The sequence below is a fragment of the Carcharodon carcharias genome, chromosome 10 (assembly GCF_017639515.1).
Source record: "Carcharodon carcharias isolate sCarCar2 chromosome 10, sCarCar2.pri, whole genome shotgun sequence".
Taxonomy (NCBI): Eukaryota; Metazoa; Chordata; class Chondrichthyes; order Lamniformes; family Lamnidae; genus Carcharodon; species Carcharodon carcharias.
Window position 1 is genome coordinate 90,289,465 of NC_054476.1, and position 11,861 is coordinate 90,301,325.

The following is an 11,861-nucleotide window of genomic DNA, read 5'->3' on the forward strand; positions in this document are numbered from 1 at the left end:
TTATGATTCACGATTCTATTGATCAGCGAGATGTTAAGAGGAGAACACACATTTAGGGTAATCAAAAAAGGAATTAGAGGATAGGATCAAGAAAGGTTCATTACACATGAATGGTTAGAATATTGTTGATGCAGAATTCAGAAATTAATTTATTATTTGATGTTTGCAAAAGAGAAACATTAAGGAGTGGGGGAATGAGCAGGATGATAGGATTAGACAGTGGCTCATGTAGAGAAAAAGACTGCTGTATATTTGATATGCTCCATGCCATTTTTGTCCTGTAGCATCCCACAGATGAGCTTTGAAAGGTCTGCAGTGTCAGGTCTCTGGAGGTTGTCTCTAGATCCCGACTCAGGGGTGGTCTTCAATTTTCAAAATGATGGCGGGTGTGGGGGGTGGTGTATAGGAACTCATTCACTCCTAATTAATAGCCCATGAAGCTCCTTTAGGAGGTGGGCACTGCAATTTTAGTGGCTATTTCAGTGAACCTTAACCCTCTGATGCAAGTTAGTCCGGTCCACTGTGGGTCGAAGGAGAGGTTTTTTTAATGTTAAAACTGTTGGGCCCTCGAGTATCCTGTGTCAGAAAGTGCACAGTACCTTAGTTTTGCAAGGTCGCTCACCATTTCACTTCACTAATTGCGTGTCCAGTTCACTTCCTTCTCTGAAGAAGAGTCATAGGGACTCGAAAAGTTAACCCTGTTTCTCTCTCCACAGATGCTGTCAGACCTGCTGAGTTTTTCTAGCATTTTCTGTTTTTATTTTTCAGATTTCCAGCACCCGCAGTATTTTGCTTTTACCACTTCCTTCCCAATTAGGGCAGTTAAAAATTGCGTCATGTGAACAACGCAGTTGAGCCACAGAGTGGGGTCCCAGGATTCATCCGGGTGCTGGGTTTGCAACTCTGCTTTGAAAATCCAGTCCTATACTTCTGTAACTCACCCCTTTCCCCACCACACAGTACAGTGTGCTGATGCATTCTTATACTTTGAAAACAACAAAATGAAAGCTTTAAATTACAAAACACTTACACATTATCATCCACTGAAATAATTGAATTCAATACTTTGATTACTGATCCATCAATTTTCAAGACAATTTGAGTGATCCTTGGAAGACCATCGATAATGGAACGTCTCATCTGGATGTTGAATTCCTCATAAGCACTCAAACATTGGGAAGCAAAGACATAATTGCAGGTTCCAGGGAAATAATAAACATCACCATCAAAGGTTTTAAAGTGGTAATTTCCCCAGGTACTGCAAACACGGAAATTGTGGTCCGGATTGTGGCCTATAAATTGAGAATAGATAATATACCAAGTTTAATCAACAAAGAAATGAAGTTATTGCCTCTAATCATAATCTTCTGATCATTCTTCTGTTTCTTAACCTGGTAAATTGTTTTGTGAAACACGAGAACACTGCTCACTGATTCAGATAAAGCTGACACAGCCTGCTCTACAAGAACGTTTCATAGGTTGTGTTTTTTTAAGTTCCTAAGGCCAATAACCAGCTACCAGCTCCACCTGTAAATGGAGAGCTCACACACAACCCCCATATCTCCTTCATTGCAATGCTTCCTCCAGGAGGTCTGATTTCTCTTTCCTAACAAACACTGTTCTTCACCTCAATAGCCCTCCATTCTCCATAAGGCATATTCCATTCAAGAGTTGTATACTGCTCTTATTTTTGGAGAGGTGCTGCTTGCATTTCTCACACTCAGAATGGGAAGGAACAAGAAAAGGCTTCTCGACCGATCAGGCATCATATGTGGAATAGAAAGAAAAAGTTAGTGGGCTGGATTTTCATGGAGTCGAGGAGAGTCCATGAAGGGGTGACCAGGATCTACTTCCAGGATTCCTAATCCCATTCTCAGGGTTTCTGGTGTTTAACAGGGCCTTTTAAGGTTGCAGGTTGCTTTAGGTCATGAGCCTACACTCTGTACTCCCGACCTGGCCAGACCCATTGTGGGCATAGGCATGTCCTAGTGTTCCACAGTTCTCATGGAGTCGGGCCAACTGTTCAAAGAGTCATGGCACCGCAAAGGTATTGTGTTTCAGTGCTAATGGATTTCTGGCCTCTCAGCTCAAGCAAAAATGTATAATGAGGTTTGGTTGAGAGCCCAGAAATCCATTAGAGTACTAAAACACCTGGGCCCCAGAGCAAACAGCGCTTGATTGAAAGCTCTGGGTCTCTTATCTCTTCTGTCAATTGCACTGTTCACTTATACACGATAAAGAGGTTTCAAGTGCTTACAGTTTCTGCTATTGATACTTTAAAGGGCCTAGATGATTGACACTCCCATTGACCTGTAGTGAAAAGGAGGTTTTCTTTAAGAAAATGGGAAGTTATCAACAAATTATTTTTATCCTGAGAAGGATCATGTTTTTTGATGAAGCATTTTACACCCTTTCAAACCCAATAGCTTTCTGGACTCACCAATAAGATCAATAATTTCAAATCATCACCTATGCCACCTTTTTATTTGGATAGCAGCTTTTAGTAGCAATCCTGCTTTCTCACTTGTATCTTCTCTGGACATATCTTTTGTTTCTTTATTTGCCTCATTCCCATCACTGTTTACCTTGCACTATCATCCCTTTTGTTATTTAATCTCTCCTGCCTTCCATTCTATCACACACCCTCCTGTTTGCTCTTTTCACCCCTTCCCCTTTTCATTTGGCTGGAATACTGTTACATCTCGAAGCACTGCTGAAGACACAGGGTCATAAGGACAGAAGAAACAGGAACAGGAGCAAACCATACTACCCCTTGTGCCTGGTTGCCAGTCAATATGGTCATGGTTGATCTTGTGCTTTAACTCCATTTTCCCATCTGATCCCCCTATCCCTTGATTCCCTGAGAGTCCAAAAATCTGTCTCTCTCAGTCTTAAATATATCTGGCGATGGAGCATACACAGCCCTCTGGGGTAGAGTATTCCAAAGAGTCACAACCCTTTGAATGAAGAAGTTATTCCTCACTTTAGTGCTAAATGAAACGTTAACACTGTTTCTCTCTCCACAGATGCTGCCTGACCTGCTGAGTGTTTCCAGGATTTCCTGTTATTATTTCAGATTTCCAGCATCTGCAGCTTTTTGCTCTTGCACTATTGGATTTATTCCACCTTCTACTCTTTACTTCTGAAACGTAACAGTGCCCTGACTATGGATGTTAGCCCATTGACTAGGCTTCTCAATTTGGAAAAGGAATACAGTTTTACAACTAAAAAGCAAATTTACTTATTTTGTTGTTTATTTACTTGTAAAAACTTGAGCTGGTGGTAGTTCTGGAAACAGCACCACTGTCTCGTCAAACAAAGTAGCCTTTCTTGTTTCACCTAAAAAAAATCACAAAATTGAATGATGAACTAATGATTAAACAGTATAATAATGTGAATTGTTTCATGTTATGAAGCAGTAACTAGATGCTTATGTATGACACTGAGTTAGAATAGCAGTGTATTAATCAAAGGCTAGACACAATTTAAATGTTGCTATTTGTTGTCTCTTTACCAGTGCTATATGTGTTTGAATTCAATATAAAATACAGAACCAGGGTTGGGGCAGGGCTACCCTTTGCTTCACAGACACAGACCTGGAGGTCCTCCTTGAGGCAGTGAGGGAGAAAAAGGAAGTGTTCTCCCAGGAGAGTGGCAGGAGAAGGCCACTCCAAACCAAGCAGGCCTGGATAGAGGCTGCTGATAACATGAACAGACCAAGTGATCAGGAGGAATTGGGTCCAGTGCAGGAAAATGTTCAATGACCCTACATGCTCTGGCAAGATAAGCATAACTCCTGACTCCTGACCCTCAAGACAGGACTACTTCAGATAATCAACCTCCACTAGACACTCCAGCTGAAGACCCTGAGGACCAATGCTGCTCCTGAACATGGGAGAAGTGTGTGTACCTTCTTGTGTCAATGAGCCAATGGGCATTGGCCATCAAGGCCAGCAGGAGCCTATCTCTCTCTCTGTTGTCCTTACTGGAGAAAAGGACAGATAATGCTCATGAAAGGGCACAGGCCAGAGGAGGAGTCCCATCCTCAACATCCTGACCATTATGGTGGAGGGAGCAATGAGATTGCCAAGGAAGCTGATCATGAGTAACTCGGGGAATGCAATATGGCATCTTTGGTGGAAAGGGTGAGTAGGTACTATAGTGTGTAAATGAAGGAGCGATGTTCACTCCCACCCCATTGACAGCATGCCAGATACTCTTGCATTAGCAAACCTCAGCACTGCAGGGGCTTCTACTCTCCAAGATTAGTTCTCATTACTTCTTCTTGTGTCTCCCACTGGTCCAGATGTCAATGGGAAGGACAGATTCCTTTGTCTGTACCAGGACAAGCACAGTCAGCAGAGACTCTGAGCAATCACCATCACATCTAATTAGTTCACCCTTTATCAACACAGATACCTCGGTGGGTTCCACATGCTTAGATAGAGTGGTACTGGATAATCAACATGTTATGAGTGAGCAGGAATGGGTGGAAGAGGCAGAGGCACCATTGCAGTCCCCTCAAACAACAGAGGACAAACACAGTCCTACTCAACTGTAGGGCCTCAGGAATCACAAAAAGAGGTGTCTCTACTTATACCAACAGCAACAGATGTTCTCCTACATGTCAGAGATCCCCGAGGAAGTGCATGGGCTGAGAATGGAAGAGTCCATTTAGTTCACATGCATTACCATGGCTCAGGGCTTTAAATGCATGAGCTCCAACATTGGGTATGTGACTAACCTTATGGAGAGCCATATGCGGCATCACACAAGTGCATGCGGGGGCAGTGCACTGACATTCACACAATGCATGCCACACTCTGGTCAGTGGTTCTGGGACGCAGAGGTGTTTGGAGGGGATGACTGTTGCACCCCAACTGGTGGTCCCCTCCAGCCATCAGTAGTGCCAACCAAGTGTTGAGCCAGTCACTGAGAAGGATGAGGGTGCCACCCTTCCTGGAAGCCTTCATCATCATCAGCAACTATGGCCCCTCTGACTGAGGGACAAATGTGCAGCAGGGTCCTTTATAGAGACTGCCTCTGCAATGAACTGGAGCAGTAGCCTCTGGAGATGCGCCCATGGAGACCTCTATGACAAGGATGACCAGCATGTGCATCTAAATCACAAGCAGAGACCACTGAGCAGGTCAGCAACACTTGACAGGTGGGATTTCTGCCCCCAGGATTCTATACCTCAGGAAAGGCATTACACTGACCCAGATAAATGCTTGGCTGGCACTTAAATTTGGTCAGATTTCCCCTACAGAAGCAACACAGGTTTCACACCGGTTCTCTAACTGGTGGGCGGCTCCCATGTCAGGACCTTCTTTATCTTGATAACAGTTCTGCCACACACTGACAATAGAAATTTCTGACTTGATTTAACCATTATGCACTATTGTTGGTATTTTCTGCCTTATTACGCCCTGGTGCACTGATGCTGGTGATATCTTCCAAGCATCATGTACTGTACATTTTACCTTGTTTGCAGGCATTACATTAAAATAGAAATCATAGAAAAATAAATAATACAACTCCTGGTGTGCAGTATGTTGGATACAATAGATGAGTTCAGAGAAATATGTAAGAACAACAGGATAACAGTATAAAAATACCTGGAAAAACTCAGCAGGTCTGACAGCATCTGCGGAGAGGAACACAGTTAACGTTTCGAGTCCGAATGACTCTTCAACAGAACGGTTCTGATAAAGAGTCATTCGGACTCGAAACGTTTACTATATTCCTCTCCGCAGATGCTGTCAGACCTGCTGAATTTTTCCAGGTATTTTTGTTTTTGTTTTAGATTTCCAGCATCCACAGTATTTTGCTTTTATCTTAGAGAATAACAGTATAAGTGATTTTAACTGCCCCAAGATAGACTGGGATAAAGCAGGTGAGCTGGGATTTAAGGAGGATTTAAATGACAAGAGGGTGACGGAGAGTGGCTTAGGGAGAGATTTACTTTTGAGCCAATCCCTCTTTTACATCTATTCCTATAAATCATTCCATGTTTTCCTCCAGTACCCTTACATTCTCACTTTCACTATCATTTATAAAAATTGATACACAATAGTTACTTACACCTCCACCGGACCCATCCTTCATTTCTTATTTGTCTCATTATGCCTTTCCTTTGCCATGCACCATTTATTCACTGCTGTCCGGTACTCTCTCACAGACCTCTTTTCTTCTTCCGCTGCCCTCCTCTCCTCTCATTCTGCACTTGATAAAAGGCTTAGCCTCCTGGAACATTTGAATGGAGCTCAACACCACCTAATTTTTCGACTGGGCACTTCCCAGCCTTCTGAATTTAACATTGAGTTCCAGAATTTTAGATTGTAACCTCTGCCCGCATTTTGTTGCTTTTTTCTTCGTGGGCTTTTATTTTTCTCTATTGCTTTTTTCTTTCCTTTTCTTTGCTTTCAGAAAGCTGTTCATGATCCTGCCATTCACACCTCCTTTAGACATATCTTTTGTTTCTTTACTTATCTCATTACTACTCCCTTTGGCCTTGCACAATGCATTATTTTCAAACTTACTCTTTCCTGCCCTCAACCCTATCACATTTCTTTACTTTTTCTCTTCCCCCACTTTCACTTACTCAAAATCTATTACATTTTTGGCTTTTCCCAGTTCTAATGAAAGGTCACCAACATACAACATTGACTATGATTCTCTCTCTCCACAATCCCAGACCTGCTGAGTATTTCCAGCTTTTTCTGTTTTCATTTCTTGCTTAAAAGCTGCTCATCTCTTATGGCTTCCAGTTCTGAGACAGGACATCAACCTGATATGTTAACTCTGTTTCTCACTCCACAGCTGCTCATGGCTTGCTACATTTTCTGTTGTTTCTGACAGCAATTTGCTTTTGCTAAGTATAAAAATCAACATACTTGAACCTGCCAGACTTAGTAAAAAATGTTAAATGACAAAGGGCATTGTTATTTTTTAACTAGACATGTAAATGGTGAAATTCACAGGTATTCTGTAAACTAGTTCTAATTTAAAAACAAACAAGATATCATTAACAATTATCAACGCAATTAAGACTGAATTAGAAATCAACTAATCAGTAGAAATTCATTGGAAACCTACAAGTTAACTATTTTATATAATAATCAGCAAGCCAATTGTTTAAACAAACATGTGTTTGATGCTTATTAAAAATATTCCTCCCAAGGTGGACTGAAATTTCCACAATGGCACTCACAGTCAATATTCTATCATGAGAACCACAAATTCAAATCAACAGGATTGAAGCCTGTCAAGGATTATCCAATACTTGTGAAAACATGCAACACTTTTACAAAAATTAAAGCGATTGAAACATTAGAAGGAGAATGTTCTTACGTCCTAGGGTGACAGAGCCATTAGAGAAAGAGATTATCAGCATCAAGATCCATACTGATACATCCCTACTTGCTCCCATCTTAGCCAAAGCTCGATACGAGCTACTGAGGTCCCTTAGGGTGTTGGTCATTTATGGCCTAGGATCTTATATCAGAAAATTTGGCACAGTTTCCCGGTTAAAATATCTATTGGGTGGAACTCAAAGAGATAAAATTTGATTTACTCCAAGTGTAAACCACAAAACTCCATTGAGGTCTGAGATACAGAACTTGTAACAGAGATTGTTTGCTGAATGGGAGGTGAGCATTTGCGGTTTATTTATTCAGTAAATCTTGCATGAGTTTACAAAAGAAAGATCTGGATTCAGTGGCAAGTACATTTTGAATTCCTGATGTATGTTAAAGGAGATTATTGTAGAAAAAGGCAATTTAGGTCCAATTTCCGTGTATGGATATGACTTCCTCATGGGCAGCAAAAAGCATCATATATAAAATTCAAATATCCCCATGCTGCTAAAATCTGTACAATTTTGAACAAAGCAAGTATGTAATTTTATGTTGAACGGAAATGTTATTAGTACCTTTGTAAGCTAGCACAAATGGTTCATCAGGTAATAAGAGAAGTAATTCCACATGCAACTAAAGAAAGCACCAGAATCTGACTGACAGGCTGAGAATTGTATTTCCTAATTTGAAGCTATTTATAAAGCAGTCTTTGGGAAACACACACACAGTCTGTTCTCTATAAATATATCAAAATATTGACTGCGGCAATGAGGTATACTTTGGGTACGAGTGGGTCTGCATTTATATCTTAGTCAGTCTAATAGATGAAAAACCTACGTTTATCAACTATAAGGGTCCCAGCTGATGTGAGCTTGGATAATCATCAACCCCAGTTCCACAGCACAAACTGATCAGAATTAGTCACAAATTGACATTTGAAGGAGAATATGCTCAGCCATGGTACAGGATAGCTGGTGTATAACATAGGTGCATCACAATGGTTTCGTAAAGATCCTTATCTGAATTTAGGGTAGACAGCATAGAGAAAACTTTACCCTATGTTAAAACTTATGTTAATATGGAAGTGAAATAAAAACAGAAAGTGCTAGAAAAACTCAGCAGGTTTGGCAGCACCTGTGGAGAGATAAACAGAATTAACGTTTTGAATCCAATATGATTCTCCTTCCAGTTGTCACTCATTGTGTCAGGCCGCATACAAACATACGAAATTGGAGTAAAAGTAGGCCATTTGGCCCCTTGAGCCTGCTCCACCATTCATTAAAATCCTGGCTGACCTGCTCGTGTTTTGAATTCCTCATTCCTATTTCACCCCAATAATCTTTGATTCCCTTTCCTAACAAGAATCTATTCCACTTTTGATTGAAATAATCAATGTCCCCGCCTCCAGCACCTTCTGAGGCCGAGGTTTCCGAAACTGCACAGAGCTCCCAAGTCACATAACCCTCGGAGAAAAAAATTCTCCTCATTCCTGTCCTAAAAGGCCAACTGCTAATGTTAAAACAGTGCCCCCTTGTTCTGGACTCGCCACAAGAGTAAACATACTTTCCACGTCCACCTTGTCAATACCGTTCAGGATCTTAGATAATTTAATGAAGTCACCCCTCACTCTTCTAAACTCCAGTGGAAACAAGCCCAGTCTGTCCAACATTTCCCCATAAGACAACACATTCATTCCAGGTATCAATCTAGTAAACCTCCTCTGAACAACCTCCAATGCATTTACATCCTTCTTTAAATAAGGAGAGCAAAACTGCACACAGTATTCGAGATGTGGTCTCACCAATGCCCTGTATAACTGAAGCATAACATCCTTATTTTTATGTTCAATTCCTCTTGTAATAAAGGGTAGCATTCCATTAGCCTTCTTAGTTACTTACTGTAAATGCATACAAACTTTTTGTCACTCATGCGCTAGCCTGCCAAGAAAAAATAATTCTTCTCCATTTTCTTTTAATTTTGAGGGCCCTACCAACCTGGTTGGAGTCAATGACAATAACTTATATTTATATAATGCCTTTGACAGAATAAATGGCCCAAGGCATTCACAAGATCATTATAAAACAAAATATGACACCAAGCCACATGGAGATATTAGGGCAGAAAGCCAAAAGCTTGGTCATAAGTTGGTTGCAATAAATGTCTTAAAGGGTGGAAGTGAGATAAAGAGGTGGAGAGATGTGGGGAGAGAATTCCAGAGCTTGGGTCTAGGTAACTGAAGGCACAACCACCAGTGGTGGAGCAATTCTGATTGGTAATGCACAAGATGCCAGAATTCGAGGAGTGCAGGTATCCAAGAGGGTTAAGGGTTAGAGTAGATTATAGAGATAGGGAGGATCGAGGCCACTGAGTGCTTTGAAAATAAGGATAAGAATTTTAAAGTCAAGACGCTGCTTGACTGGGAGCCAATGTAGGTCAGCGAGCACAGGGGTGATAGGGCAATGGGACTTGCTGCAAGTTAAGACACAAACAGCAAAATTTAGAGATTGTCAAGGTTACGGAGGGTAGAATGTGGAAGACTACCCAGGAACAGTCAAGTTCATTGGAATAGTAAAGCCTCAAAGTAACACAACCATGGGTGAGGGGTTCAGCAACAGATAAGCTGAGACAGGGTGAAGTTAAATGATGTTTCCGAGGTGGATAAAAGTGCTTTTAGATATGACATGAATATTGGGTCAGAAGCTCAACTCAGATCAAACGTGACACCAAGTTTGTGAACAGACTGGCTTAATCTCAGATGATAAAAACAGAAAATGCTGGAAAAACTCAGCAGCTCTGGCAGCATCTGTGGAGAGAGAAACAGAGTTAACGTTTCAAGTCCATATGACTCTTCTTCAGAGCTAAAGAAAAGTGATGGATTTTATACTGTTGAAGAGAGGATGCAGCAAAATTGAAGGTCAGGGATAGGTGGGAGCTCAGGAGAGATTTGACAAATATGTCATGGACACAAGACAAAGGAAATGGTAATGATAGTGTTAAAGACTAAGGCAGGTGTTAATAGTGGCATAAAGGCCAGATAGCAGAATGTGTTAATTGCAGACCAACAGTCAGCACTTAATCTCAGAGCATTACCAAGGAGAGGGATGGAGTCGGTAGCCATGACACAGAATTTGGAATGAGAACAAAAACAATGACTTCAGTCTTCCCAATATTTAAATGGAAGAAATTTTTGCTCATCCAGTACCAGATGTTGGAAAAGTAGTCTGATCATTTAGAAACAGTGGAGGAGCCAAGAGAGGTTGAACTGCGTATCGTCAACATAGATGTGAAAATTAACACCATGCCGAACGTTCACCTTTGTCACTGTCACATTGGATGTCATTTGGGACAAGCCTACCAAAATCAACGTTTAAACTACGGGGTTCTGAAGGGACCATAGGAACACAGAAACCTGTGGGTGTGCCTGCACACAAAAATCTTTGAAAATGACAGGTTGAGAAGGCTGTTAAAAAAAACCACATGGGATCCTGAGCTTTATAAACAACAGAATAGAGTATAAAAACAAAGAAGCTATGCTACAGTTTTAAAAATCACTGGTTAGGCCGCAGCTAGGGTTTTGCGCCCAGTTTTGGGAAGCACACTTTAGGAAGGATTTCAAGGCCTTTGAGATGCTGCAGGACAGATTTACTAGAGTGATACCAAGGATACTGGATTTCAATTACACAGGCAGACAAGTCTCCTTAGACTTGTGAAGTTTGTTCTGACCACAGCCGGTGTTAATTGCTGTGCAACCAAATCCCAGAGGGAAACTTGCCTTATGGGCCACAACCTTTTTTGTATTCTAATATTGAGAAGATGACATACTGATCTCAGCTGTAAGATGTCCAGTAACACTTTTGGGGCTTTTAGAAATTATAGTTAAAAAATTTTATTAAAAAAAAACACTTAAGCACTCAAGATTACAGTTACACAATTAAGGTTAGCCTTTCAAAACATTCCCCAAAAACTCCCTGCTTGGTCAAACCCATGAGTAAACACCTTCCAGACAACACTCCCATACAGATGTTTAAATATGAAAAATCCGGTAATAGCACACAAGAGAGACTGCAGTGGCTTCAATTGAGGTCACATGACCTTTATCCTCTTCCACTCTGATATGGAATCCACTTCAGAATAAAACTGCTTCCTGCAGTCCCAGACTTCTCAACAGCTCAGACAGCTCCAGTATCTCCAGCTAGCCCCAGCTTAACAGCGATCCAGTTCAATAGCTATAAATCAGCTATCCACAGTTACTCTAATATAGCTTTCTTCCCTTTCATCTCAGTCCCATTGTTCTCACATCTCTTTGAAATTCAAACCCTTCCAAATATAAGATCTTCCACGTCTCCATCTTGTCTTTACTTCTGGGCCAATAAAAATATAATATCCCCACTACTATTTATCTATGGACTCCCGCAAGATGCAAACATTTTCCTTGTGATCTCTGACTCCCCTTTGAAATTCAAACAACCTCTCAACTCATCTAAAAGTGTGAATGTTATATCT

At 41.1% G+C, this 11,861-nt stretch overlaps 1 protein-coding gene across 1 annotated transcript in view; it reads right to left on the reverse strand.

Annotated features, from left to right (window-relative positions):
* Positions 1-1,657, reverse strand: part of LOC121282851 (mucin-2-like) — a 261,009-nt gene extending 259,352 nt beyond the window's left edge. Inside the window, exons 1-2 of the mRNA XM_041196665.1 lie at positions 1,612-1,657; positions 1,031-1,292 (exon numbers count right to left, since the gene is read on the reverse strand). Coding sequence (XP_041052599.1) covers positions 1,031-1,292; positions 1,612-1,657 — 308 coding nt within the window. The remainder of the gene's footprint in view (positions 1-1,030; positions 1,293-1,611) is intronic.
* Between the last annotated feature and the right edge of the window lie 10,204 nt (positions 1,658-11,861).